The sequence below is a fragment of the Calonectris borealis genome, chromosome 16, assembly GCF_964195595.1.
Source record: "Calonectris borealis chromosome 16, bCalBor7.hap1.2, whole genome shotgun sequence".
Lineage (NCBI taxonomy): Eukaryota > Metazoa > Chordata > Aves > Procellariiformes > Procellariidae > Calonectris > Calonectris borealis.
The window spans coordinates 18,870,143-18,895,941 of NC_134327.1; the positions used below are offsets into that span (position 1 = coordinate 18,870,143).

General features: G+C 43.2%; 2 protein-coding genes across 3 annotated transcripts in view; one reads left to right on the forward strand and one right to left on the reverse strand.

Moving 5' to 3' along the window:
* The window catches only part of TMEM204 (transmembrane protein 204), a 31,557-nt gene extending 21,057 nt beyond the window's left edge, over nt 1-10,500 (reverse strand). The window contains exon 1 of the mRNA XM_075165731.1: nt 9,349-10,500. Within this exon, the coding sequence (XP_075021832.1) occupies nt 9,349-9,628 (280 nt within the window). The 5' untranslated portion in view covers nt 9,629-10,500. The remainder of the gene's footprint in view (nt 1-9,348) is intronic.
* IFT140 (intraflagellar transport 140) overlaps nt 1-25,799 on the forward strand; it is an 88,965-nt gene that overhangs the window by 59,800 nt on the left and 3,366 nt on the right. For both annotated transcript variants that reach the window (XM_075165726.1, XM_075165725.1), the window contains 7 exons: nt 19,770-19,947; nt 22,597-22,787; nt 23,847-23,942; nt 24,285-24,417; nt 24,509-24,652; nt 25,065-25,193; nt 25,408-25,590. In XM_075165726.1, coding sequence (XP_075021827.1) covers nt 19,770-19,947; nt 22,597-22,787; nt 23,847-23,942; nt 24,285-24,417; nt 24,509-24,652; nt 25,065-25,193; nt 25,408-25,590 — 1,054 coding nt within the window. The remainder of the gene's footprint in view (nt 1-19,769; nt 19,948-22,596; nt 22,788-23,846; nt 23,943-24,284; nt 24,418-24,508; nt 24,653-25,064; nt 25,194-25,407; nt 25,591-25,799) is intronic.

Sequence of the window (25,799 nt, forward strand, 5' to 3'; positions counted from 1 at the left end):
GAAGGGGTAGACTCTGAATGGCTCCACAACTTTGCCCTAAGCAGCCGTTGTTCATCAATATAAAATGCTAGTCTCTGACTTTTTCCTTCTGGAAGCCCATCTTGATCGCACTTTACTCTGAGAAGTAGTTAATTCATGGACAGGGTATCCAGCGGGGGGTGCTGGCTAATGAATTCTGCTTTGTTTAAAACACAGTGATCAGCCAAGGGTCAAAACCCAAACTCCAGGGATGAGACCAATTCGAATTCCTTGTTGTCTTGCTCACTTCCTAGACCAGATGAATTCATCTGGATTAGAAATGTTGATTTGATTTTGTTATTTGCAAGCAGCAATTTTGTTTTGTTATGTTCCATGATAGCCCCAGGACTATTTGTGCTTTGCAGAAGCAGGTTAGTCATATCGGAGAGTAATTTGCAGTGTTTTGGGATAATGAGGAAGGATGATCTCACTGAAAAATCAGATTATGCTGATTGCTTAAAATGTGAGTTTTTCTTCCCCTTTTCTGTCTGCATATAGGGAAAAAACAATCATAGGTGGGAATTCAAGCTTTTGACTGATTAAAGCGCAGAGTGTGTATGAAGGGAACTAAATGGCCCAAGATATTTTAATATTTGTCTAAAACTTCCCCTGAGAAATACCACTTTTGGGGGACAAAAATTTTAGTGCAAACTTAAGTCCAGTTTCTGTAACTTATTAAGTTACCAGCCCTGGGGAGAGTCTACTCACTGTATAGGAACAGTACTGACTGCGAACATCTCACCACGGCTTCACAATTTCCTGCCTGTCGTTTACGCTGCAGGAGCTGACTCTAAGCATGCTCTTATTGTATCCCCGCTGTGGGACACAAAATGTGCTACATCTAAAAAATGCTATTTAAACTTTGTAATTACATGGGCAGGAATTCGTTATGCTTAGCTGAAGGATAATACCACCTTAAGCTGCTGCTAAGTTGATTACATCTATCAGTTTATCTGTACTTTAAATCTCCTGAGGAGTTTTGTTTCCTTGTTTCTATTGATCGTTTTTGTGTTAAACAACTACTTTAGCTGTGTTTAACTTCAGTTTTCTTTTAATCAAAAGTTACCCTTTTAGGTATTGATTTTAAAAATTATTCCAACCAACTAGAGTTCTGAGTGTAATACCTTTTCATCATTGACTTGCTTTTTAAACATTACTCAGTTGTTAACCTTTTTTCACTGTCAATATAAAAAGGGAGACTTTATAGGAGGAATTCAACGGTTGCTATGTTTGTGATGACAGGAATTTTAAAAAAAGTATAAAAGTATTCTGTCGGTGATCTTTCCTTTTTATTGTTATTTGGTTTATTTATTGATTACTTATTCAGTGAATTATTGAGTATACATTCTGAGATGTATCTGATTGTCTTCATAAATGCTTAATGTTCATACGTGACTTTATTCTGGAAAGGAGGATAAATGGTTGCGTTTCTGAAATAGAAGTTTCTAAATAATTATGGATAGAACTGATAATGCTTCTTATGCTTAAGTTGCTTCACTTATTTTTGTAAGAACCTGTTTTCAGTTGCTTGTAACTTTGCTAAACTTCATCTTCTTGGGCTGGGTGTCTGCAAGCTGAGATCATATTGTGCTGTTAAAATTTAATCTAACTAGATCAGTAATTAGATTTTCTCTAATATAATCAAGAGATTCTAACTGAGTACACAGTTTTCCTCTGGAACTTGACATTTTGCTGAGGTGTTATCCTGAGATAAAGGATGCATCTCCTGCTGTTCTGTTAATATTCACTCCAGTAAGTAGTTTGCTAAGTCTTAGCATACACTGCCTTAACAGAACCATAGCTGACAACTAAATCCTCTTAAAGCCCAGCAGTGCTAGGCATGTTCATCACGTCATGGCTCTGTTGTCACAGGGCAGTGGATATGCCACAATATTGACGACAGTCTTTGCACGTGTTCATCCAGCCACTGCGGTACCAGACACTCAAGAGCAGAGAGCGAAGAGTTCGTTCTGTCCAAGCTCTGAGCCCTTGCAGCACGGCTTCTCATTCCTGCCCCAGTTACTAAGCCACTTGGAAAATATGTAACAATTATGCCTGTGCATTAACCTAAAGGTTTGAAGCCGGCCCATGATTCAGGTTGGTTTTGTGCATGGTTTTGTATAGCAGAGTTCTACTTTTTCAGCCTTTTGGAGTCATTTTTAAAAACCACATTATAGGGACTTCAGAAATGCAAAGCCAAACATCCCAACATTGGGAAAAGCCGGAATAGTACACTTTTACCTAAATAGGCTTATACTGTTTTTTCATGGGAGCTCTGATTCATTCAACGCATGAAATAGTGCTTTGCAAAAAGCTGAAGTGGTGCTGTTCAGACTGGCTCTCTATTTGACTTCTCTCTTGCTAACTCTAACTTACGGTCTTGCTCTTAATGAAGTTGAGTTCCAACCGGGAGAACGGAATTCTGTATTAATAAATCATTTTAGAAGAAACCCTTCTTTATAATTCTAAAAAAAATGTACTTTAGCCAAACTTTTGGCAACTAACTGTGCATTCCTCTTGTTTTGGATGTCAGCATTGTCAGCAAAGATTAGATGTGCAGAGATCAGCTGACGTGGAAATCAGCGGGAGCTGTGCCTTGAGTATCAAGAGCACTATGAAAATGCAAAGTACAACTATGCTGCATTTTACAACATAGCCATATGAGATTCAGCACCTACTGTTAAAATAGTTACGAGATAATAAGGACAATAAACAGAATCACTGTAATTATTTATTGACAGTCAGCATCATGCTACTCCTCCCAAACTATTTAAGAAGCCTTTGCACATTTCATTTCTTCTGTTGATTTAAATTTGTGGTATTTATGTTGTTAACCTCTTGAGCTGTTTTTTGCAGTATGAATTAAGAAATATATTGAAACACTTCAAAGGTATTTCTGAAACAAACTAAAACAAATGCTGGCAGTATCTAAGTGCACATTTGCATGACTATGTAACTGAGACCGTGGGAAGATTTAATTAAAGCACTGCCTCTTTGATACAGATGTATTTTGATGGTCTGAATATACACTAATTTCTTAAAAGTGAAACAGGTCTGAATCTAGTTTTTTCTTCATCAGCTTGTACCCTTTCCACATGAGGATGTTGTCTGCAGGTCTTATTGTAAGGACAGGACTTTATCCTGAAAAGCAAAGTCTTTCCCCGTCTCTTTTTTCTTTTTAAATCTCCATAAGCAGCCATACAGCTTTCAGCTACAAGGAGTCCTCAATTCGTTCTGTTGCTGGATGGCTATCTTAAAAATGAAAACAGTCACTTATTTTGCTTGGTTTCATCTCCTGGGTAGCTTTCTGAAGTATGCAATTTATGCTTTTTCACTTAAAAATAATAATTAAAAAAAAGGGGGGGAATGGGGAGAAACCAATCTATTTTGGCACAATTAAAAGAATGTTCTGATGTGACAAACTGGTGAAATCTTCCATCCGTTTAGGTATTTTGGAACTTTATGATTAAGCTCATCTAAGCGTGAAACTTTGTATTTGAATATTTAGTTTGATAGGCATACAGATCTTGTTTGGGGAGAGAAGATGAGTGTGGTTGGTTGGTTTTTTTTTAACAGCTTCAGTTACTTTTGGAGTGAAGACATAGCTATGTCAACTATTTTCAACATAAACAAGTGCTTACGGTTAAATGATGGGGACCTTTCAAACTCAACATTGAGAACGCTTCTATGCAGTGATCAGTTTTAACAGACAAGGCTGTTGCGTAGTTCCTGTTGAGATGTTAGTTGTCTACGTGTTACGGTTTCCCTGTTCATGAACAGCAGTAGGGTATTCTGTGTTGGTGCCTGTAATACATGCATTTAATCTGAAATTTTCAAAAGCTCCATAGCCATTTTCACTCTTCGCACTTCAATTGATAGTGACAGTAATCAAACATTGATTTCTCTGATATTTATGTGCAACGCATGTGAAGGTACTATATTGAAACATATATTAGGTTCATTTTCCTATCCTGAATCCCAAAAAGTTTCGAATGTTTCCAAAGTAAGTACACAGAATAGTAAAATCCACATTAAAATGAGCATTCACTCTAATTTGAAGAGCCAGACCTCTTACAATTCACCTCCATTGGCCTCTACCATTAAATTAGTAATTTCACTTTTTAAAATATTGATCATATTGCAGATGTTAGCAGGGGAAATCACAAGCCCCAAGCTGCCAGCTGTCTGCACTACCTCCATCTCTGTGTAACAGCCTGAGCAGTTTACCAAGCAACCATGTATATAATAAGGTTTTGGGCTTTTTCTAATCTGATGGTAGTGCCTGTCTTCTCCAAATGCAGTGGGCCTCCTTTCTTGATCTGTATATGTTGAAAAAGTAACGTGTCTACAACGTGCTCAGCTGCTTGACTCAGCCTGGCTTCCATCCAGCCAAATTTCAGAGAAATTTGTGGACATTGGAAATTTGTGTGAATAGAGTGGACATGGGCGCTCAAGTGAACTGTTGCCTCTGCAAGCAAACGTCAGCTCCGTGTTCCCACACCGAGCAGCATCCTGCCTTAGCCACCGTATTTCGTAGGGTACGTGTGTTTGCATAAATCATTTATGCAAATAAATCATTTAGGCTGGACAGGTGTTTATATTTGGTCCCTATGGCAGTCACGTAGTCGCTCATGATAGTGTGCCTCTCCCTGGCACTGGTTATACTTCCTTGCAAGAACTACAGTTACCGAGAGCTGTCTTGCTCTGGGCACCTGTAGTTTATACGTGCTTCCCACTGTTGGGATTTTCGTTATGTCTTCTGGAGCTCCAAAGAACCGAGCAAGGGTTTTGTATCTTTTTAAACCCCTCCCTATTCCTGCACTTCCACACTGTTCGTAATGTTCTTTAGACAAAAAGGGACAGACTGTGACCTCGGCTAATGAATAAATCAGCTCCGTCTGTCCACCCAGAGATAGCCTTGTAGCACAGTAGGACTTAAGGGCATATTTTTACCGTGCAGCGTGGTTAAAAATATCTAAGCTGATTGCAAGTGATCGGGTGTGTTCGCACAGTGCAACGCGGTGTTACTGCTGGTGCTGGGCCGGGACGTAGGTAGCGGTGGCTTTGCGCAGGTCTGGTTTGCTCTGAGCGGGCATCACTGGTGGTTTAGCTACGTGTTCTCGCTCTGTGAGGTAGCTTGTGTGTCCCTGGGTGATGCTGCGTCGCTCGGTATGCCGTGTCTGCTCAGGCATTATGTGGGCGCAAAGCTGAGTATTGAGCACTCAAGACACGCTCTCCTACCTGAGATCTTACGAAGTGTATGCTTCTACTACGTGTGGTCTGGTTTTGAAGGGTTAAGAGATGCAGACGAGCATAATCTTCTGAAATTTTGCAACAGCTCTGAGACTGCATCTCCATAACCTTTGGCAAATGTCTTTGCCCCCGCTCGGATGACAGGAGAGTCAGGCTAGCGGGGTGGGTTTCCTGAAAGCGTTTTGAAGAGGGGATGTGCCGTCTGAGTTCTTGGTGAAGCCTTGAAGTTTGTATTGTCTAGTGGTTTGTCCACGTTAGAAAAACTTTGATTGGTGTCCTCATAACTGGGCTCTGATTTTCAGCATAAGCAAAGATTTCAGATCTGATAGTTTCTTGCCACCAAGAGGGAGCTGTCTCACCCGTCATCACGCTTGCATCACTCAGCTTCTGCTAGAAGCACTGCTGGTCGGACTCCCGATACCACTGCTTCATCCGACAGAAAAATAACCACCCATCCCCCCCAACCCCTCCGCTCCAGACCTGGGTATTTTCTTACTGTTAGTCACTGGAACTGTCTCACAGAAGCTCTTTAGCACCACAGATGGTTTAAAGAAGGGTGCAGGACTGCACAGCAAGAAGGAGAGAAAGAAAGAAGTGGACAGACAGGTGGAAGGGCCCGAGGTCTCCCCCTTCCAGAAGCTGTGGGCTTGAGCTTGAAGAACCGAGTTGAGGTGCTTTCCCCTAAGACCAAAGTTATCCACGTTTCTTGTGTTGTGCCTTGTTGAAATAGTTCACATTGAGACACTTCGTTTCCGTATAGTATTTTTAATATAATTTACTCCTCTCCCTGGATTTCTTTTTTTTTCCTATTTCTAATCTTTTTTTCTCACAGCGTCTCTTTGCTGCAGCATCTGTAATCTTCCCTTGTCTTTTATGTCACTTGGTATTTGTACCAGCGGTCCTTTACTGATCCTTTAATATCCTTGATGCAGTATTTACATCGTAGGATTTGAAAGCAAAACACCTTAGTTTTCCTCTTGCTCCAGTGGTTTGTGTTACGGTGAAATAATTCACACAGATGTCCTGTCAGTGGGGCACTGGATCAGAGAGGGAGGTGGTATGGAATTTGACTTTGCGTTTCCAGAGAGGCTTTTGGCGGACATGCTCCATCACATTGACTTTTTCTGTTCGTTCCCTGTGTGATCTTTTGACAGATCATTTACTATGACTTTTACCCAAAATATGCAAAACTATTTTTTTTTTTCAATTTGCTGTAGTTTATTTTTAGTTTAAGCACATGCAAGTCCTGACACAGTGAGCTACTTCCGTAATTTTTCTTGCAAATAATTTTGCTTGAGCTGTGTACATGATGAGGAGAAAAAAAAAACCACCCTAGCTTTATTGTGTCCCCTGCAAAGGAGCTTTGCCAATGATTTCAATGGGAGAAAGAGCAGGCAGTGAAAGACAGTGAAAAATAAGTTTTAAGAATGTGCTTCTCTCTGCCAGTGGGCAAGCCTGCTTATAGCAGTGCATTTAGTGGGCTGTTATTTACATACTACTTGTACAGAAGTCATCGGTATATGGAAAAGCAAATTCTCAAAGGTTTTACAGATTTTCTGTTGAACTGTGAGATAACTTGCCCCCAAAATATGTATGTGTGTATATATATAAAAATAAATTTTTTTATATGAGCAAGATTGTGGCCTTTTTTGCATTGCTATTGGAAGAACATATTTTCTATTTATTGTTCTACAAATGGCATCCAAAATATTACGTTAACTCGTATCATTTGAGGAAGCCATTTCTTTGTTCAGAAAGTTATTTTTTATATGTATGTATGTACATACACACACATACATGTTTGTGATTTATCTACAACTGACAGATGAGGATTGCCATATCTATTACTAAAATAACGTGTGATTTCTTGTTAGAGAAATTCTTTAAAATGACAAAAACATGGATGCAGAATCAGGCTCATATTGACTATGTGTACAATCCATGGAAAAGTATTTGTCTTAGAAATATGCGCAAAGATCTTTTTCCTCCTTAGTTTGTCATGGCAGAGCTGCAGAGGGGAGATTTTCTTTTAAATGCCTTCTAAAGATTCAGAATTGGCCTTTTGCTTACTATTTGCTTCTAGATTATATAGTGAATGGATGCTTTATTCCTGTACGAATTGAGTCATTGGGCTTCAAAGTCCTCCTTTAAATTAGAATTTTTAAGAGTGTTTGTTAGCGAATTCTGCTGGGGACTTGATCATGCTATAATTGTTACTTTGAAATTTTAAACTTTTCTGTCACATTTTGCTTCTATTTGATGTGAGAAATTGCTGCCCATACAATTCTGCTATGGAACTGACACATCCGTGCCAATCTTTACAGCACCACCCACCTTCTGACCTGTGCACAGCAAGAAATACAAGTTGGTGTGTTTAAAAGGCTTCAGGAGCCAAATTCAATATGCAGGAGCTCATTCTAGCTGTTGAATGTAGAACATGTACTTTTAACATTCATGAATGGTATGCATGTTTTTCAAGTTAGAACATGGCTTATAAATATTAATTTGGGGCAGTGATTCCAGTGATGAAGTTGCAGATACACATCAAGGAACTTTTTCAACAGTCTAATCCTTTTTATAATTATTTGTCATTACAAAAGTTCCTTCAGTTAAAAAAGAACTGAAAGTTAGGTTTAGGGCTTTGTAACAGTTTAGAAATGTTATGTTTGTGATTTATGCAGGTTTAATATTAGCAAATGTGCAAAAAATGTTACTGCACAATTTTGTTGGAAAACATGATATGGAATGGGTCCACGTTAAAGCCTTTTTTTAAAAGAAATTCCTCTCGTATTTCTTTGCTTTCGGCTCCAGAGGGATATGAGAGACTGAGGAGGAGCAGAGCATTTTGCTCTTTCTCCACATTTCAAACCATGAAAAACAAATCTGTCTGAAGTCACTTATGTTACTAAGGCTACCGTCCTTCGGAGGCACCAGAGCTGTTCATGGGCACTGTTAAAATCCCTGGAAAATCCTATTGTCTGTCCAGGCATGAAGTTTATAGCCGTTTGGTCTGTTAAATTCAGTTCCTTGAAGGGTTCAGTCAAAGCACGGACTCGGCTGCCGGAGCGGCCCCGCGGCACTGCCGCTCCCAGCCCTCCCTGTGACCGGCTCGCCCGGACGCCTGCCCGGGGGAGCCGCTGCGGGCAGAGGTTCCAGCGGGGCAAACCCCGGGCACCACAGTTCCTCGCGGTCGCAGCCGTGGTGTCCGAGGTGACCGCAGGTGTGCCAAGAACAGTTCTGCTCTAGTGTCGTAACGAGAGCACGGTTGCACCGTTAACATTATCAACGTGATAAATAAGGTGCACTTTTTTATTATTTTGCTTTATAATTCTCAACATTGGCTTACAGGTTTCATCTTATCAAAAGATTTTAATTAGCTCAATTTAAGCTACATGCATTCTCCGGATTCCATGAGTCTGTGAATTTGCAAAATAAGAAATACACCATGCTTAATGATTTTCATGTTCCCCAAGTGGTATACTAATTGTGTTTTTTCACCAAGAACAATAGTTGCATACATTAAGGCCTATCTCAATTTTACATGTTTTTACCAAAACTATTTCTGTCTTTTCCACTCCTGGCACTTCCAACAAAAGTAAACAGAAGGGAGAAATAACTTAGCATGGCATCTGAATACTTTCTTTGGTTTTTTTTTGAATTTTAGGGTATTCAGAGCAACTGTGGTTGGGGTTTACTGTCTTGAGCAAGAAAGGATATGCTTATAGCAGGAACCCAAGCGGGAAAAGCGAGCAGCAAATGTCTCCAAACTTTAGACTTACACTTCACAGATTATTTTTTCAAAGTACGTCGTTCCATACGCTATATAGACCTGACAGCGCAATGTAGATTACTGCTTTTGGGGAGGGAGGAGGAGGAGTTTAGTTCATCACTGGTGGACAGAATTATTCTTATTTTCCCAAGTTAATTTAGTTGGGGATGAATGCTGAAAGATGTTTAGAATTAGACAGTTAACAATGATTTCAGGATGCTCTGCTAGGCTGTAGATCTCCTGGGGACCAGGTACACTGTATCAGTCGCGACCTAGCGTAAGCAGAGAGGACAAGAGATTGAACTTACGTTTGACAGTGCTGCGCGACTCCTGGAACCCAGCTGACTCTGAACCCCAGCCCAGGGCTTCACACTCGCGCTCCTCCCCTTGCCCATGCCTGGCATTCGTGCTTGCACCTCCTCTGCTCTTTTCTGCCAGCCAGCACATCTTCCAGAGCCCCACGCTGCGCTTACGCCCGTCCTCCAGGGTCTGGTATACCCAGTTGGGAGTAAAGGCCGCTGCGTTGTTAAGAATAAGTGAGACCAGGGCTACCAACACAGCTGTGGCTACCAGTTTCTGGACAGTCATATCTGACTGTCAGCTTGCTGCCAGTCTCTATTTGCAGAAGACACGAGGTCTCAATCAGCTGCAGCACATTGAAATTGGACTTGAAACAGAGGCAGCTTCGCTAGGATGTTACGAATGGCTAGAGGACATCACCGTTCATTCTCAAAGTCAACTCCAGAGGTGTTTCTGATCAAGGAAATGAGAATTTTGTGAGGTAGGTAGGAGAATTCCATAAAATAAGAACACGAAGAAGCTTTTTTAGGTCCTTCCCAGCTTTGGCTTATCCACCTTCTTGCACTTTGATAAGTAATGCCAGTCCTGTGATGAACTGAACGATAGGGAGGTCCATTCCTTGGGAGACGAGGCGAATCCAGAAAGAATCCAGTCTCGAGGCAGGACAGCCTGAGCTGCTGCCGGGGCAGAGGCGGGGATGCTTGCCAGCAGCGTGCCGAGCGCGCTGGATCCTCCGAGTCAACCAGCGCCGCTCCGAAAGCCTTTTTTTCGGCTGCAAACTTCAGAATATCCCGCAAACCACGACAAATGTCATTCTCTCAAAGCCAAGCTGAACTGGAGGTGAATGCTGTCATCCCCAAGAAGCTCTGCAAGTCTGGAGTATCTCGAGGAGTTTGCTCTGCCGTGTCCCTCTCTGAAGATCCGAGCTGAGAGTGCAGGGACCGGAGAACAGCCACTGCTGTGAGGAAAAGGCCCCCCCACCTCTCCACGAAGAGGAAATGGCTGTTTTTGTGGCTGTTTTTGGTGAGCCTCAGGGCGTAGTCGGCTGCAACAAACAGAGCCACTGCCACAGCAGTCAAACATTAACAGGATGTGTTTCCTGAAAGGAAAAGACTATGGAGACTTCTAAAGTTGTACCTCCTCCCCTCGGAGAGCCCCCCTCCCCGTCTCACTCCTCCTACCCTCCCAGCAGCACAGAGCAGGGCTGCGAGGACCGGGCTGCGCATCGCAGCGAGCTCAGGGAGCAAATCAGAGGTCCTCTTTAAAAGGAAAAAAATCATCAGGTCTGCAGAAGCGGATTGAGGAGAGGGATTTTGGAATGCTTTTTACTGAAAGCAAAACAATATTGGGGTTAGCTGTTGAACAGCACGACAAAAACGGTGTGTGGGGGGGGTCCACTGGTGTCCCCCTTCCTCTCTGCAACCCTAGAAAGGAGCGTGGCAGATAAATAGAAGACATAATCTCAAGATTCTGAACCTGATAAACGAATTTGTCTGAAAAGGCAGTTGCAAGTGTTACAACGTGAATGGAGTTGAAATCGCTGCATTGCGACTGTGCAGGGCTGGCACAGCCCTGAGCCCCACGTCCCAGTTTGCTGTGAACGCAGTGCCTCTGAGAAGGCTGGCTACCTCCCTTCGGTGCTCAGAGGATGCAAAAGCCTCTGCAAGTTGCTTAATATAATGCCTCTGTTCACAATCCAGCACAGAATCGACTACCACACAGCAAGCCGGGACCGCAGAACTGGTGCTGCAAAAGCTGCAAGAAAAGCAGCTCTAATAAACAGCTTAAAAAAGAGTTGTTGAGGACATTTCAAACTGTCCCTGAACATGGATGTTTCCAGAGGGGTCTTGCAGAGTCCGGCTCTCCAAATGGCTGTTCGCTGTTTGATGTTTCCATCAGCTGCACAGCAGGAGCTGCCGTGGGGCCAGGGACGAGGGCAGCGATCCCCTGCGGGCATTGCCCTGCTGCTGCTGCGGCTGCCGGCTCCTCCTGCCCCTCTGGGCCTTATGGCCTGTGGTTATGCCCTTCCTTGATCTGAGCCTGTCAGAATTCTTTAGGCTGAAAAAATACTGTACAAGGTGTAGTATTAAATAGTATATTGTGAAGTGAAGGTGTGGCGTTCTTGACAACAGCCTGGAGAGGGAGCAGTGAGAAGTCGTGGCAGGTACCTGCATCACCAGGCGCGGCTGCACCGCACCGACCCACCTGGGATGTTGGCACAAGGGTTCACATCAGTGTAATTAATAAAATGAGGTTAGAAACTGATTTAATTTTATGGCAGTTCTGTCTCACCAGCTAAGTTACTTTGCCCTTAGTCAACAGGTCCGTACTGACCCAATACATGTAGACAAACTGGTTGGAAATTTTTTGAAAGTCAAGGTTTTATTTTCTAAGACTTGTTGCCGAGAGGAGTGGAAAATATTTCAATGAAGTTCATATGCCCCTATAATTAGGTTTCAGCTATTGGAATTGAATGTACAAATCTGGCTATGAATTCACCCCTCCTCTGTGCACTTGGTTCATTTTTAATCCTTAAATGGATTAAACTTTAGGTACTTTGAGTATCTTCATACTCTGACAGCATACAGCATCTGTAATTTCTTTTTTTCCTGTGATTGGTCAGGTTTCTATACATCTCTGGTTTTAGAAGTTTCAATATAAATAACACACTGGTGCTTGCCATTCTTCAAAGAAATTTCCTAACAACAATGACTGTATTTCCATATTTTATAACCCATGGATTATTTGTTATTATTTTAAGCCTGTGATTCAGCAGCAAGGCAGATAATGTTCATATACAGATAATGCTAGGAGAGATTTACCTGTAGGGAAAATCTCTTCTACCCAATTGCACACCTGCTTTTGCCCCCTCCTGTCTTTGATTGTTGTGATTTTTTGAAGTCTCAGCATGTTTTTTCATTTATTTGCATGTTACATGTAAAAAAAAAATAGCAATTGTATTTTACAAAGGCTGAACAAATCAGTATAATCCTTTAAAACTTAGTCACATCTCTTTCTCTTTCCACACCAATTATTTGGTGTGAGAATACTCAACCTTTTCTGAATTCCATCAACATTAAAAATAAATCATATTCTTCCTAGGTCATACTTGTCTTTGAGCGTCAAAGGGACCAGGTGATCTAAACATCATGGCGTTAGTTTGTGATACTTGAGAAATTCTTCATGTTACATATGCAAATCCATGCAAGTCAATGAGTTTGCGTTTAAGGCAGCTTTCCCAGAGGAAAAAAATAAATATCTCTCTCTTTCCCAGATTGCCTCTTGTTGTGGCTGCAGATGGGTGGGTGGCTACGTAGTGAGTTGCAGCTGGGAACGGATGCGGATGAGTCAAGTGGATCAGTTCACTGCCACATAAAACACAGGAGGTGGCACTGGGACTGGTGACAAAGTTGGCCTTAGATCAGATGCTTCCTCCCTCTAGCTATGGTGAGGTGGTCATCTCCAAAGAAGCTGCATAATTTTAAGTCCATGTGGTCTCTCTGTTGATGGCGACTGCCACATCACAAATGATTTGGAACTTTTAGGTTTTGTGATGATGGAAATTTTTCTGGGAACCCTGATCACGACTTACAGAGCAGGAAGGACGGCAGCACTGCGGTCTTCAGCGCCCGGATGATACCCCAGTGTGGAGAGTATCTGAGGAGCAATGCGAGGCAGCAGGAATGGCTGTTGGCTGCAGTAATTCAGCAAGCACATGATGACTTTTTTTCCCATGGCAAAATTTCTGGTGGATGTTCTTGTCTGGAAGGAGCTGTTTGCTAACTGATTGTTCCACGCTAGGGAGTGGTTCTGCTCGGTGGTAGGTTAAATTACCCCGTACAATTTGCATAGCAGCTTATAAAGCATTTGGGGTCTTTCTGGGTGAGAAATCAGTTATGTAAATGTAATTTTACTTTCAGAATCTCAATAATTTAGATTATATCAGATAACTAGTTGCTTCCACACTGAATTTATCCATTTACTACCTAATAAATTCTGTTTAGAGTTGTTTATGCAGGGCACAATCTTTTTTCTATTATTTTTTAATAGGCAAATGGCTTTTTATCATTCTATTCAACTAATAACGATGTCTAAAGATGTAAAATTGGGGAATTCCCCAAATGAGTAGATCGCACCAAATCAAAATTAAATGAGTTTTGCAAAGATCCAGTAAATTTTCCTACCCTGCTCATACCAAAATGGCTCAGTTATTCATTTTTTGTTAAAGTTTTAATCAAATGGTTCTTGCTGGCACGTTCACGGTCAGTGACATTCTCTATCTTCACTCAGAGGTCTGGTGCTTCCAGTCCAGGAATCCTTCTGATCCTTTTGAAAAAAAAAATCACCTTAATGAACACTTCTCTACTGATAAACGTGCAGAAGTCTATTCAATTGCAGTTCTTACTGCATTCCTTAGGACACAAGAGTTTTGTTTGATACAATTCACACTGAACAATAGCTTGGTGTTGATTTTATCAGGCTAAGTTTGGAATAGACAAAGCTATATATTTAATATGATATTTTAGATCCTATTCTGTAAAGCTTTTGTTGATTTATCAAATATTCTGTGTCTGCCAGGGAAGAGATTTTAGGGATAATCTAGACAGCTTTCAATGTTTTGATCATATATGAAAAATGCCTGACATGTTTCTCAGAGAAGCACTCATTTAATACGATTAATGCTATCAAGAATCTCATTGAATTGTTGCAACTTTTCATATATTATTTAGTTCCTTGTTATCTTTTAGTCCCACTGAACAGGCATAACCAGAATCTGATAAACACATTTTAAACGCATCTAACGTAATTTAGCTGCATCAGATAAAACTTCATTTTTTCAAGTCCTGAGTTTTTTCCGGGTTACAAGAGAACAGACAGTAAGCCACCAATTTTGACACTTTAACTCTCTATTTATTTTGCCGTGGTTTGAAGGTAAGGTCAGCGTCCATTTTTATAGATGTGTTTAAAATTTTACGTAGTACTTCTAAATGATCAGCTTTTCATGCCTGCCAACCTTAGGTGTCATGTAGTTTGTCTCATTTGACCACGCCCAAGCCCTCTGTAGCCGTTACGGTCCACAGCACGATGCTTTTGTCCTACGACCGGTCTACCAAATCACCTGTATGTGAAGTTGATCATAAGTGAATTATCTGCTCAGAGTCACCCACTGTTGGATGTTTCAGCCAGATGACATTATTCTAACACGTTTTTCCAGGGCCTGGAAGGTGCAACTTTAAGTTACTGAGATCCAAGCAAGGGACTAACGTTGGAAAAATAGTACTAGATGATGTTAATTTTCCTTAGGAAGCAGCACCTGCTTTGTCCCATCCTTTTCCTTTGCACCGAAAACACCCCCGAGCACGTAGGCAGCGGGTGGAGGCTGGGGAAGGGTGGTGCCCAGTGCCCGCCGCGGTTGCCCAGGCCAGCCCAGACATCGTTTACGCTGGCGCAAGCCCCGTAGTAAACACTGCGCACCGGGACGGTGCATCCGCTGCCCTGCGGGGTGGCTGAGCTGCTGAGAATCTGCTTTGAATTTCTTGCACAGTTTATTTTGTGATAGGGAAGTGAAGCGTCCTTGTCCCCGCCGTTGGGCCAGCAAAACCTCTCCCACTCGCTGGATTTATTTCCATTTTTGACAGCCCAGGCTGTGCCTGAGGCACAAGGGGACACCCACCCGCTGCAGGTAGATGTATGCATTAGGGATGTAATAATATATTATGATACATGATATATAATGTAGTGTCATAGGGACGTAATAATTATACGTAATATGTAGTACAGTGTTATAGATGTTATATCTGATATTAGTATTATTGGTATTATAGCTTATTTTGGTATTTCCCTTTGCATTATATGGTAGTCTTTTAAAGCAGAATGCTTAGGGTCCTGTTCAAGGAAAATTGGAAAGAGAGATTCTTTTTTTCTCCTGTCAAGATATTTAGAGGCAAGAGATGGAACATATGTTCATTTTCCAAATATACCCCATTAAACAGAGGGAGAGAGATTTTGTAGTGAGATGCTTCAGACATATCAATCTCCAGCACTTCTAAATAATACTCCATTTACTGGATTTTTTCTTTAAACTTTCATGCAAAATGGGTGATGAAAAATATATAGGAACAGAAGAGTTTATAAAATCAGACTGTTAGATGCTATAAACATAGTTTCATAGGAAAACAGATGCAAAAGATCAGATATAAAGGAAGAAAAACTCTTTCATCAAATATGTGGTAAAACTTGTGTTTTAAAACTTAAAACTTGTAAGTTTGTAAGTTTTAAGGGTAAAACGTAAGAGGCGTCAGTTTGCTTTCCAAGTCCGTAGCGCTATGGATGTGGCCCGAAGCCTGGGAGCTGGGCGAGCCGCAGAGCATTTACTCCCGTGCCTCCCGGGAGCGTCGCTGCCCGGGGAGCGCCTTCCCATGGCTCCTCCGCGCGGCTGCCGCGGCTGCTCTTCGTTAAGTTTCCATCTTCGGCTGATGAAGTACAGATGCGAGCGGCGTTCCAAGGGGGAGAGGAGGAGGAGGAGGGGAAGAACAGGAAATTCCCAGAGCATGAGCTGGGTAAATCATTACTTGGCATTTTATATGCGACAGCGGGGCCAGGCCTGGAAAGAGGAGTTGCTGCTTTTTAGGGACGCAAGGACAGATTCGTCTTTCTCGCTACACTGACAACTGTTGAGAGAGAAACCGTGGTTTTCCTGGGATTTCAGTGAGCCTGTTCTGCACCTCCTGTTTCTTGTTCCTTGACCAGACCCGTGTTACGCGCCCACATGCCCGAGGGCAGCAGCACTGACGGGCAGGACTCGTGCTCTGGTGCCGGAGGCGTCCGCCACGCGAGGGAGGTTGTGCCATCCCAGACCGGGGCTGGTCTTCTTGAGACACGGAGAAACATGGAAGCATGCTGCTGATGCTTCCCGGACCATTCTCTTCTCTAGCTCCATCCCTTGCCCGCAGGCCTGCCCGCTCCTGCCAGCAAGCCTGCCGGGTGCCTCAGGCTGAAGAGTTTGCAAGGGAAATGTCTAAAAAACGATTTGGCATTATAAAAAGTGTCTGTTCTCTCTGATCAGAGATTCTCTCGTGTTGTGTGGTAGTTTATTATTGTAAAGTACTTTGGATCTTCTGCATTTCACAGGGTGGTGTTACTCTGGTACCGTTCTAGTTTTTAAATAAGAGATAATAAACAATATATTAAAATAAGAAATACAAATATATTAATAAGTATATAATATATCCATATGAAGATGGTCTTTGCAAGCAAATAGTGTGTTGCTGTGTCAGAAATATTTGCGTACCTTGGCAGCAGTGTATGGAGTGCGGTGCTAAAATGAATGGTCTCTCAAAGCAGAAACAGCTTTCTAGTGTTTTGCTGCAGGAAGAAAATTGTAATAATAGATGTTGTACTTTATCAGAGCAGTGTCCTTATCGTGAGGGACTTGTCTACTGGAAAGAACCAGCCTGTGTTGCAGCTCCACATGGGCCAGGGGAGAAGGTTTGGCTGGGGGTTCTCCTCCATGCAGCTGCTAAGGAAGCCACCCTTAGCTCCGGTGGGAGAGCGGGAACTGCTCTGTGCAGAGCGGGGCCAGGCTCATCAGGTGAAACGTTCCTCCAAGTGCTTCTGGGGGGCAGAGGCAGGAGAAGCGATGGTCAGAGGGAAGGATGGTCGGAGGTTTTCACATTTCGTAGGTGCTCGTGCCGGTGAGCTGCTCTTAGCCTGTCTCTTGCTTTGGTCTCTGCGCTGGGTAAGCGCGTGCAAGCAGTGTCTACCGTGAACACTTCCAAATTCAGTGTCTTTGGTCCAGTTTGACCACAGTGCTGAATTTCTGGTGTGTGCTCACCACCTGCCCAGTGGGACTGTTGCCAAAATAAAACTAAACGCAGAGAACATCAACTGGAGATGTTTCTTCCTCTGTATTTGTCGCACCCAAGCGGTACCCCGCTGCTGGAGCCTCTCAGGTTAGTTTTGCAAATGGTCTGGAGTGGAGGAGGGAGAGGTGGGATGGCAGAGCTCCAGCTCCTCAGGGCAGAGGTACATCTGGGTGGCCCACGGCGTACGGCTGGCGTGGGTGCTGAGGTGGCCCACGGGCAGGTTTCTGCCTGGGGCAAGAGCTCCCAAAGAGGAATCCCTGGGGCAGCAGCTCCCACCGCGTTTTGAAGTTGGCAGGAGCCATTGCCATTCAGGAAAGCTTAATGCAGCCGACAGATGATGAGTAGCATCTTCTAAGTCCTGCTGTGTGTCTCTGCACACGGTTATCTTTTAACTTTGTACTTTAAAATACACTATTTGGTCTATTTCCTTTCAAAAGTTTCCACTCCCTGTAGTCTAAATAAGATTTCTCATCCGCTTGTCTCTGCTCAAGCCCATGAACTCTCATCTTCTTGCATTGAGGGAATTGTGAGCTGTCAAAGCTCTGAAAAATAAAGATTTTTATTTCCTTTCAGAAACTTGCTATTAGTTTGACAAAGCACAGCACAGGCGTGCGTTCCTTCAATGAGAGTGAAGTGGCTATTGGCAACTTCTTCTGGCATGCTACAGATTTTGGAAAATAGATTTCTTTTCCTTGTGCGTAGTGAAGCACAGCCATGCCCACGCGCACAAGATTTGACATCTTTTACTAATGACAGAACTCGCTGTCCTTGTTGATCAAAGCCAGGTGACAATATCTACCAAGACCTAAGTGTTCTTTAAAGGCGTTTTTCCTGCTTTTTCCAGTTCCAGATACAGGCAGTGGCTGGAATAAAAGAGAAACCAATTCCAACTTTTCAAAAATTAGGATGGTCGCATCTTCTGCTGATATTTCAGCATTTCTATATTGAGTGGCAATGCATAGACTTACACTCGGAAGGATCTAGCGCTGAAGTTTTTGTAAGGCCTTTCCAGTTCAGAAATCACTGCGCTCTGTTCCAGTGTTCCTTCTGGCTCCCCAGTCTGGGGATTTGGACGTATCGGAGCGGAGCATGAGAGGAGGCTGCGTTTGAACCACCTGCAGCATGGACATGCAGATGTAAGAAATTAAGGTGTAAAATATTCAGACATGCACTTTTGCTTTTCTAAACAAGCAAAACTTCTGAGCTATCTGAAATTTGCCCCTGGTTTATCACTTCTGATCCTATTTTATTTTCTCTATACTGTTTGGCCTTAATGAAGTTTATGGCACGTATTTATGTTGATTACTACCTGAAAACTTTATACCAGTTGTAGTTGCAAATAAAAGATGATCTAATTGTAAAATAAATTAGGAAAAGCATTTTTCCTCTGCCTTTCTTTATTGTATGTGTTTGACAGCACGTCGTGTCTCATCTGCTTCGCTGCTTCCCGGTTAGTCACTTTCCCCTGTTTGTGCAGGGCTTTCCCACAGCAACTGGGAAGAGAAAAACATTTTAATCATGGGAAAACTGGAAGGGGATTTGCTTGCAGATGCAGGACCTGAAGTGTCATTCAACTCTTTTTTTTTTTTCTTTTTTTTCTTGCTTTTATCGTTTAGCTAATTTGTGCTGTGGTGGTGTCTGAGAACTGTATGGACCATACCTCCGCTGAGGTTCACACACTGAAAAAAACCCGTATTTTGAATGCTTATGGTTTCTATTAGTCAAACATATTGCATTTTATTCTGAAGAGCTTCAAATGTAAATAGAATCTACGAAAATCTTTGCTTGTCATCCCATGTAATGGTCAACTGTGTCACGGTCCTTCTCTTGAGCAATGCTGCCTGCTGAGACCCGACATTCCTGCCTGGGAGCGCGGTGCTCAGCCAGCCCCTGCCTCTGTCCCGGCAGAGGATTTTGCAGTGTCAAGTGTGAGCTCTTCGCCCTGAGGAGTTCTCATGCTGAGCATCGCAAAGCTTTTCTTTGTGCCATTTTTTATGCAAGTTTTAAATTAGAACATGATCGTTTGGTCAGTTGTTTCCTGCACATCATTCCCTGTTGTTGAGTGCAACTGTTAGGCTCCTAATAGCTGCTCCATGTCTGAACTGCGCAGGACAGCAGCAGGACGGTTCCAGCGTAAGGTTTATGTATATAAGACTTTTCTCATAGTTTTTCTTTTGAATTCTGAACATCGACGTGGGGGTATTGTGAATGTCTATATGTTACAGCTACAGCAAGACCCACAGTGTGGGGTGCATGATAAATGTTTATGTACGTGCAAACATAACTGCTTTTGTTTAGACATTGGAGTAAAACAAAACCCACAATATTTCCTTACGGCTGTGGGCACTCAGCTCCAGACCTAACGCTTATGTCTGAGGCCTATTTCTGTTCCTCTTCAATCTTCGCACAGCACCTGGAGTCTCTTTGTTATGTCCAGCAAGTGTCCAATGTACTAATGGTTTTCCCTTTCACACTCCCCTCTTTCCTCGCATCTTACCTGCTTAGTACCCAAGCCTTAAAGGTGACACCGTAACAGCTCTCCTTTTCTTTCCCATTTCTCACAGTGAGGCTGTCTGGGAGAACATGGCTCGCATGTGCGTGAAGACTCAGAGGCTCGATGTTGCCAAAATTTGCCTTGGAAACATGGGTCACGCAAGAGGAGCCAAGGCGTTGAGGGAGGCTGAACAAGAACCGGAGCAGGAGGCCAGAGTGGCTGTGCTGGCCGTTCAGCTGGGCATGCTGGTAAACCCCGCCGACCATACGCATCCGGGAATATCCACCCTGCTTAATTAGGGACAAAAAGGAGAAACTGATTATTTAATTGATTATATTTAACTGATTATATAAATGCAGAAACCTTGGTGGGGAGTAAAACCTATTGCCAGGTTTCCAAGGAGTGATGAAGAACAGTTCTGACAATTATTTTCCTGAAGTTGGGTTTTTATCCTAGGGAAATAGGCATCTCCTTCAGCCTTGCACAACCCTGTGCTGCGCGATTCCGGCGTGACACTGAGCAGGGGCTTTCCCTGAACTCCAGGGGCTCAGCAGTCCCCTGAGCCCTTTTCGTGTTCCTCAAAGAGTAGATGAGGATGAGCGTGGCAGAATCTGATGCCTGGAAATAAGGAGCCATAGCCGCCTAAGGGTATAGCAAATTTGTTTGTTTTCCTAACTCCTGTACAGAATTTATATGGGAGCTTTACCCCATGTGAAAAATTGCTGAATGAAGGAAATTGCTGAATGAAGGAAGCATCTTTTAAGGATCGTTTATGTGTGAAACATTAAACAGAAAAACAGTTTTCTTGGGGCATAATTCTTCCAAGCTTAATCATTCTAGGTTTGACTGGATTAAAAGAAGGATGTACTTTAAAGTATTCTAGTTAAAATGTTTCGACAAACATATTTTAAGGTCCAATATGGGAAACGCAAGTCCCATTTTGACATGTTTGTTTGTAGAGTGAAAGGCTAAAGCTGTGTTCTGCCAGAGAGCAAGGGCTGGCTTAACGCATTTAAGCAGTTTAGGCAAAATTGATGTTTCCTGCGGGGTTGGAGAGCTCTGGCGAGTCACGTTTGCCGCTCGTGTTGTCCCAGGAATGCCTGCTCTCCTACAGATTTCCATCCCGGCTTCTCCCGTCGTGGGAGCAGTAACTTGCCTGGATCCAGCAGAGCCAGAGGACACGGTCAGGCTGTTCTCCCCGTAGTCTGGCGCCCGGGGAGGCTGTCCCTTGTACCTGTGTCTGGAGCCCAGCCTGGCAGCAAATGCATACCGAAATGGACCTGTCTTTCCCATGTGTCTTTATTGTAATCTGAACCCACTCCCCTTGATTACCAGTAGAACCCAGATCTAAAATGGGTTTGAGACCAGCATTATCACGTGGATTGAAAACTGACCGGAGTGCTGTTGAGTTAGATGAACGACAAGAGCGTGTATTCCACTTGGTTCGCCTTTATTTAATGTCTTCATCAATGATCTGTAAGAAAAGCAGAGATTTTTAGTTTGGGAACCATAAAAGAGCCAGGAATATGATCTGTAAGAGGGGAAAACTGGGAAAGGAGAATTGATGAAATACCCCGTAGGAAATCATGAATTAGCTAAAAAATGGCAAGGTGCTATGACAGCAAAAATCTGTTTGGGGCTGCGTTTGAGGAGACAGCACATGCTGGGGCTTGGATTTGGTAACTTCTGTCTATGTGTTTGTTGCAGCTACAGCTGGAATATCGACTTCCACCCTTAAGTATCTCATTACCAGAAAAAAACGTTGATGAACTGGAAGAAGTTTAGAGAAAATCAGTGCAAATTGTTAAACTCTTGGAAAGGTTTCACAGACAAGGAAATCTTTAAGATGGCCGAATAATTAGAATTTGGCTTAAAAAGATGTTTAGCAATCTGCAACTATTTTAAGAGTATAAATGCTAGAGAGATAGAGTAACTATTCAGAATTAAAGTGAAGAAGAAAAGGAAAATTCAAACTAAATGTTTGGAAAAGCTTCCTGGCAGAGAAAGCTGTGAGGCGGAAAAGTGTCAGTGCTCCTTCTTTTGGATATTTAGATCTATTTGGAGAGGCGGAGGGGAACTGTAGCAAAATGAATGCCGTTCTGTTGCTTTTTTTTCATCTCATACAGAATCATAGTGCAGGCATCTTCCATCTCTACTTTCTATGCTTTTTTGAATTTGAAACAATAAGAGACAGAAACTGTTTTTCTGTCTTGGACAGATAATCTCAATTTACTAAATATAGTGTTCAGCTGGACAGCAGTTGGGTGGAGCAGGAAAATGCTCCTTCCACAGGAGTACCTCTCAAAGCGTAAAAATAATAGTTCCAAATTTGCTTGCCCTTGCGTCAGCATCGGCAAAATCCTCCTGTTCTAATTCCGTCTTAAATTAATAGCATTTATTCCCAGGAATGGCTCTCAGTGATCCACGAACGGCGTTGCTACCTCTGAGACCTGCTCGGAGGGCGCAGGGGGTCCCCGGGCACGTAACGCCTTTTTGCCAAAACCCCCAGGGCCTTCTCCTGGTCCTCACCTCTGGGTAGGCAGCGTGGCCATTAACTGTAACCCCACATGAGCGTATCTCCCCTTTCTGAAATGGTTTATGCTCCTGATGACAGCATTTAATCGTTGATGGTTTGCTCATGTCACCCCCAGTTGATACTGTACAGTAAATGCCAGGATCTGAGTGCTTTCCTTATTTTCACATAAACATCCTGTTTCCCAGTAATGTGCTGCTCCAGGCTACGTAGATTTAGTTGGTTAAACCCCCTGCCTGAATTACTGTTACTTTAATTGCATTACAATGACCTGCACTAATTACTCAGAAGCAGTGTCTGTTGTGAAGGACACCTGTGAAACACCGGTCGGAGCTAGCGAGGTGTTTGTGTGCTCTCCTTCCAGGAGGATGCGGAGCGACTGTACAAGGCTTGCAAACGCTACGACCTTCTGAACAAGTTCTATCAAGCCTCAAACCAGTGGCAGAAAGCCATCGAAACAGCAGAAGCTCACGATCGGGTTCACCTGCGCACCACGTACTACAACTACGCTAAGCACCTGGAGGCAAGCGGAGAGCAGAGTCTCGCGCTCACCCAGTAAGCAGCAGCCTGTGGCACCCAGGGGATTGGAGCCTTGTTCTCCTGTGAAGACGGGAGGCAGGCTAAGGAGGATGTCTGGTGATGACTACTAATAATTAATTAAAGTCTTTTCCTGTTTCTGGTGCTTTCTATCTCATGGAGTGAAAGCATTGTTACAATAAACTTCCCTGCACCCTCCCGGGCTAATAAAGCTTAGCGTCATAAAGGTTAAGTGTCTTGTTGGGACCAATGCCTGAACCCCACTAATATCCAATCCTGTACTTGTCTCTGGAAGACCACTGCCCTCTTTTCCTTCCTTTTCCACGACAAAACCACTTGTTTACTTCTCGTGAGAGTCCTAGGCACAACTGCTGTGGCAGAATTTAGTCTGACTTGGGTGCTTCTGGCGCCTGGTCCCCTCCTGACTGATGAGTCCCTAGAGAAGTTAGGGGAGGTGATTTTGAATGTGTTGTGTTTGTGGTTTGAAATCTTGTTTTTATATGACTTTTGCCATATGAAGCCTCACAATATAATAATATAATAAAGTCACTTCTGTTCAGAGTCAAAGTAGAGCTCTGATGTGATCAGACAGACCCATTAGATGATCAAGGTGGGCAGGGAGGCGAGGAGAGACTTCAACGGTGGCGTAAGTGCAGTGATCTCCCGGTAGTGGCAAAGAGGCTGAAGTTGCAGTGGAATGGCAGAAGGACGAGGCCAGATGAGGGGCCCAGGGCTCTTGTGAGCTTTTCAGCCAGTTGCACAGGGACGTGCTTAATGTTTGGGGAGCTTTCTGGGTATTTCTTTGGGCCATCACTGGCACTTTTAACGTATTTACTGTTCTGTGGTCACATTGCCTCCCCAATTCCAGGTGCCTTGCAGGACCATTGAACTTTCTATTTTTGATGGTGCTGGCAGACTGCAACTGGTCTTACAGTGAATGTAATAATACAAACGAAGCTGTGTTACAAGTGTTGTCACTCTATAGCTGTCAAACAACATTAAATGGATTTTTTACACAGGAATTGAGCTAATGAGAAGGTAGCCATTTCACATCTAATACATTCTTTTTCTCTGCAGCTATGAGAAGTCAGACACGCATAGGTTCGAGGTACCCCGAATGCTCTCTGAAGACTTACAAGCCCTGGAGAACTACATCAACAAGATGAAAGACAAGTCAGTGCTATGCTTGTTCCTCCTCCCGAATGGGACTCTCAGGTCTGAAATACAACTTGTGAAGAGAGCAGGGAAGGAGGAGTAGGAGTCCTCTCGGCCGCAAGTTCAACCCCTGCCTTATCCGTTAAGATCCCTACAGCTTTTCAGGGTTATGCTACATCTCAAGAGCTGCCACATTAGATACCCAGGTTGAACTCCCTTATAGTGCAGACCTTTGAATGTCACCCTTGAGTCGACATTCTAAAAACATGTATCTAGGCTTGAGATCAAGATCTCCAGGAGTGAAAAATGCAGTCTCTGGCAAGTCTTGTTACTGCAGTTTTAATACTGTTGCTTTTCTAGGAGCCTGTGGAAATGGTGGGCACAGTATCTGGAGAGCCAATCAGATATGGAATCTGCGCTAAAATACTATGCACTGGCTCAGGATTATTTTTCCCTAGTCCGTGTCCACTGCTTTCAGGGCAACATTCAGAAGGTAAGGCAGCCCGCTCCCATCTGCTTCCAGGGAATTGTCGTCCCTGGGATGAGCGTGGGCACAAAGTAAAGCTGCATGATTTCCTTTTCAGGCTGCTGAGATAGCAAACGAGACGGGGAATTGGGCAGCATCCTATCACTTGGCCCGCCAGTATGAGAGTCAGGATGAAATCAAGCAGGCTGTACATTTCTACACCAGGGCCCAGGCATTTAACAACGCCATCCGCTTGTGCAAGGTATGCGAAGAGGTACATTTATGTCCAAAAGCAAAGTAGGGTTCTATCCTTAGGCAGCATACAGAATGAAAGCGGTGTAAGTTTTTTGTGCCCATTCCCTCTTGTGAGACACTGCTTGCTCATACACAGCCTACTATGAAGACGCTCCTGCTTTCTGCCCGCATCTTCTACCAAGGATGCATCGATAAAGGCTTGGTTGTATGGGACGTTATTTTCTTGCGTATCTCAACAGCAAACTGCCTGAAACAAATTATCATCCTTGCAGCTCAGAGTTACTTGGGTTGGTCTAGGTTTTACACAGAAGGGGGTTGATGGGCAGTATGTGACAGTATAAAGCTGTAGGCTTGCCGGAAGACAGAATTACGAAATCTGTTTGCTGCAAACCCAGAGCCAAATCTTTACTTCTGAATAGGAGAACAATTTAGATGATCAGCTGATGAACCTGGCTCTTCTGAGCTCTCCGGAAGACATGATAGAGGCAGCCTGCTATTATGAGGAAAAGGGGGAGCAAATGGACAGAGCTGTCACGTTATACCACAAGGTAAATGTCTTTTTAGAAAAAAATACCAAACTTTAAACTGAAGCGGTTCCTACAGCAGAGGAACATTAAATCAACTGTAGTTTTTACTATATGTACTGTTTATTAGTCATTTCGTCATGGTGGGTAATGCTTTATTAATCCACTCTAGGGTATCCTGTAAACTGATTCTGCAGTGCTTATTCTAGTCTTTAAAGACTCATTCTTAATTCTGCAGGCAGGACATTTCTCCAAAGCACTGGAGCTAGCCTTTGCCACACAGCAGTTTGGGGCCCTGCAGCTAATTGCTGAAGACCTGGATGAGAAATCAGACCCAGCTCTGCTAGCCCGCTGTTCCGATTTTTTTATTGAACATGCTCAGTATGAGAAGGCAATGGAGTTGCTGCTAACAGCCAAGAAGGTAAGCTCTAGCTTCCCTGGTCCCTCCATGCACAGGTAAAGAGGAGCAGGCGTGTACCTTTGTTGTTAAACAGATACGTGGAGACGTTTGTAAGGTTTAAAGTTTCCTCTCATGCCAATGACTCATGGGGTGGTAGCCCACTGGCTCAACTCTAAAAATGGATTCCTGACTTTTTGTCTTATTTCTGGCTTAAAACCTGCAGATTTTGC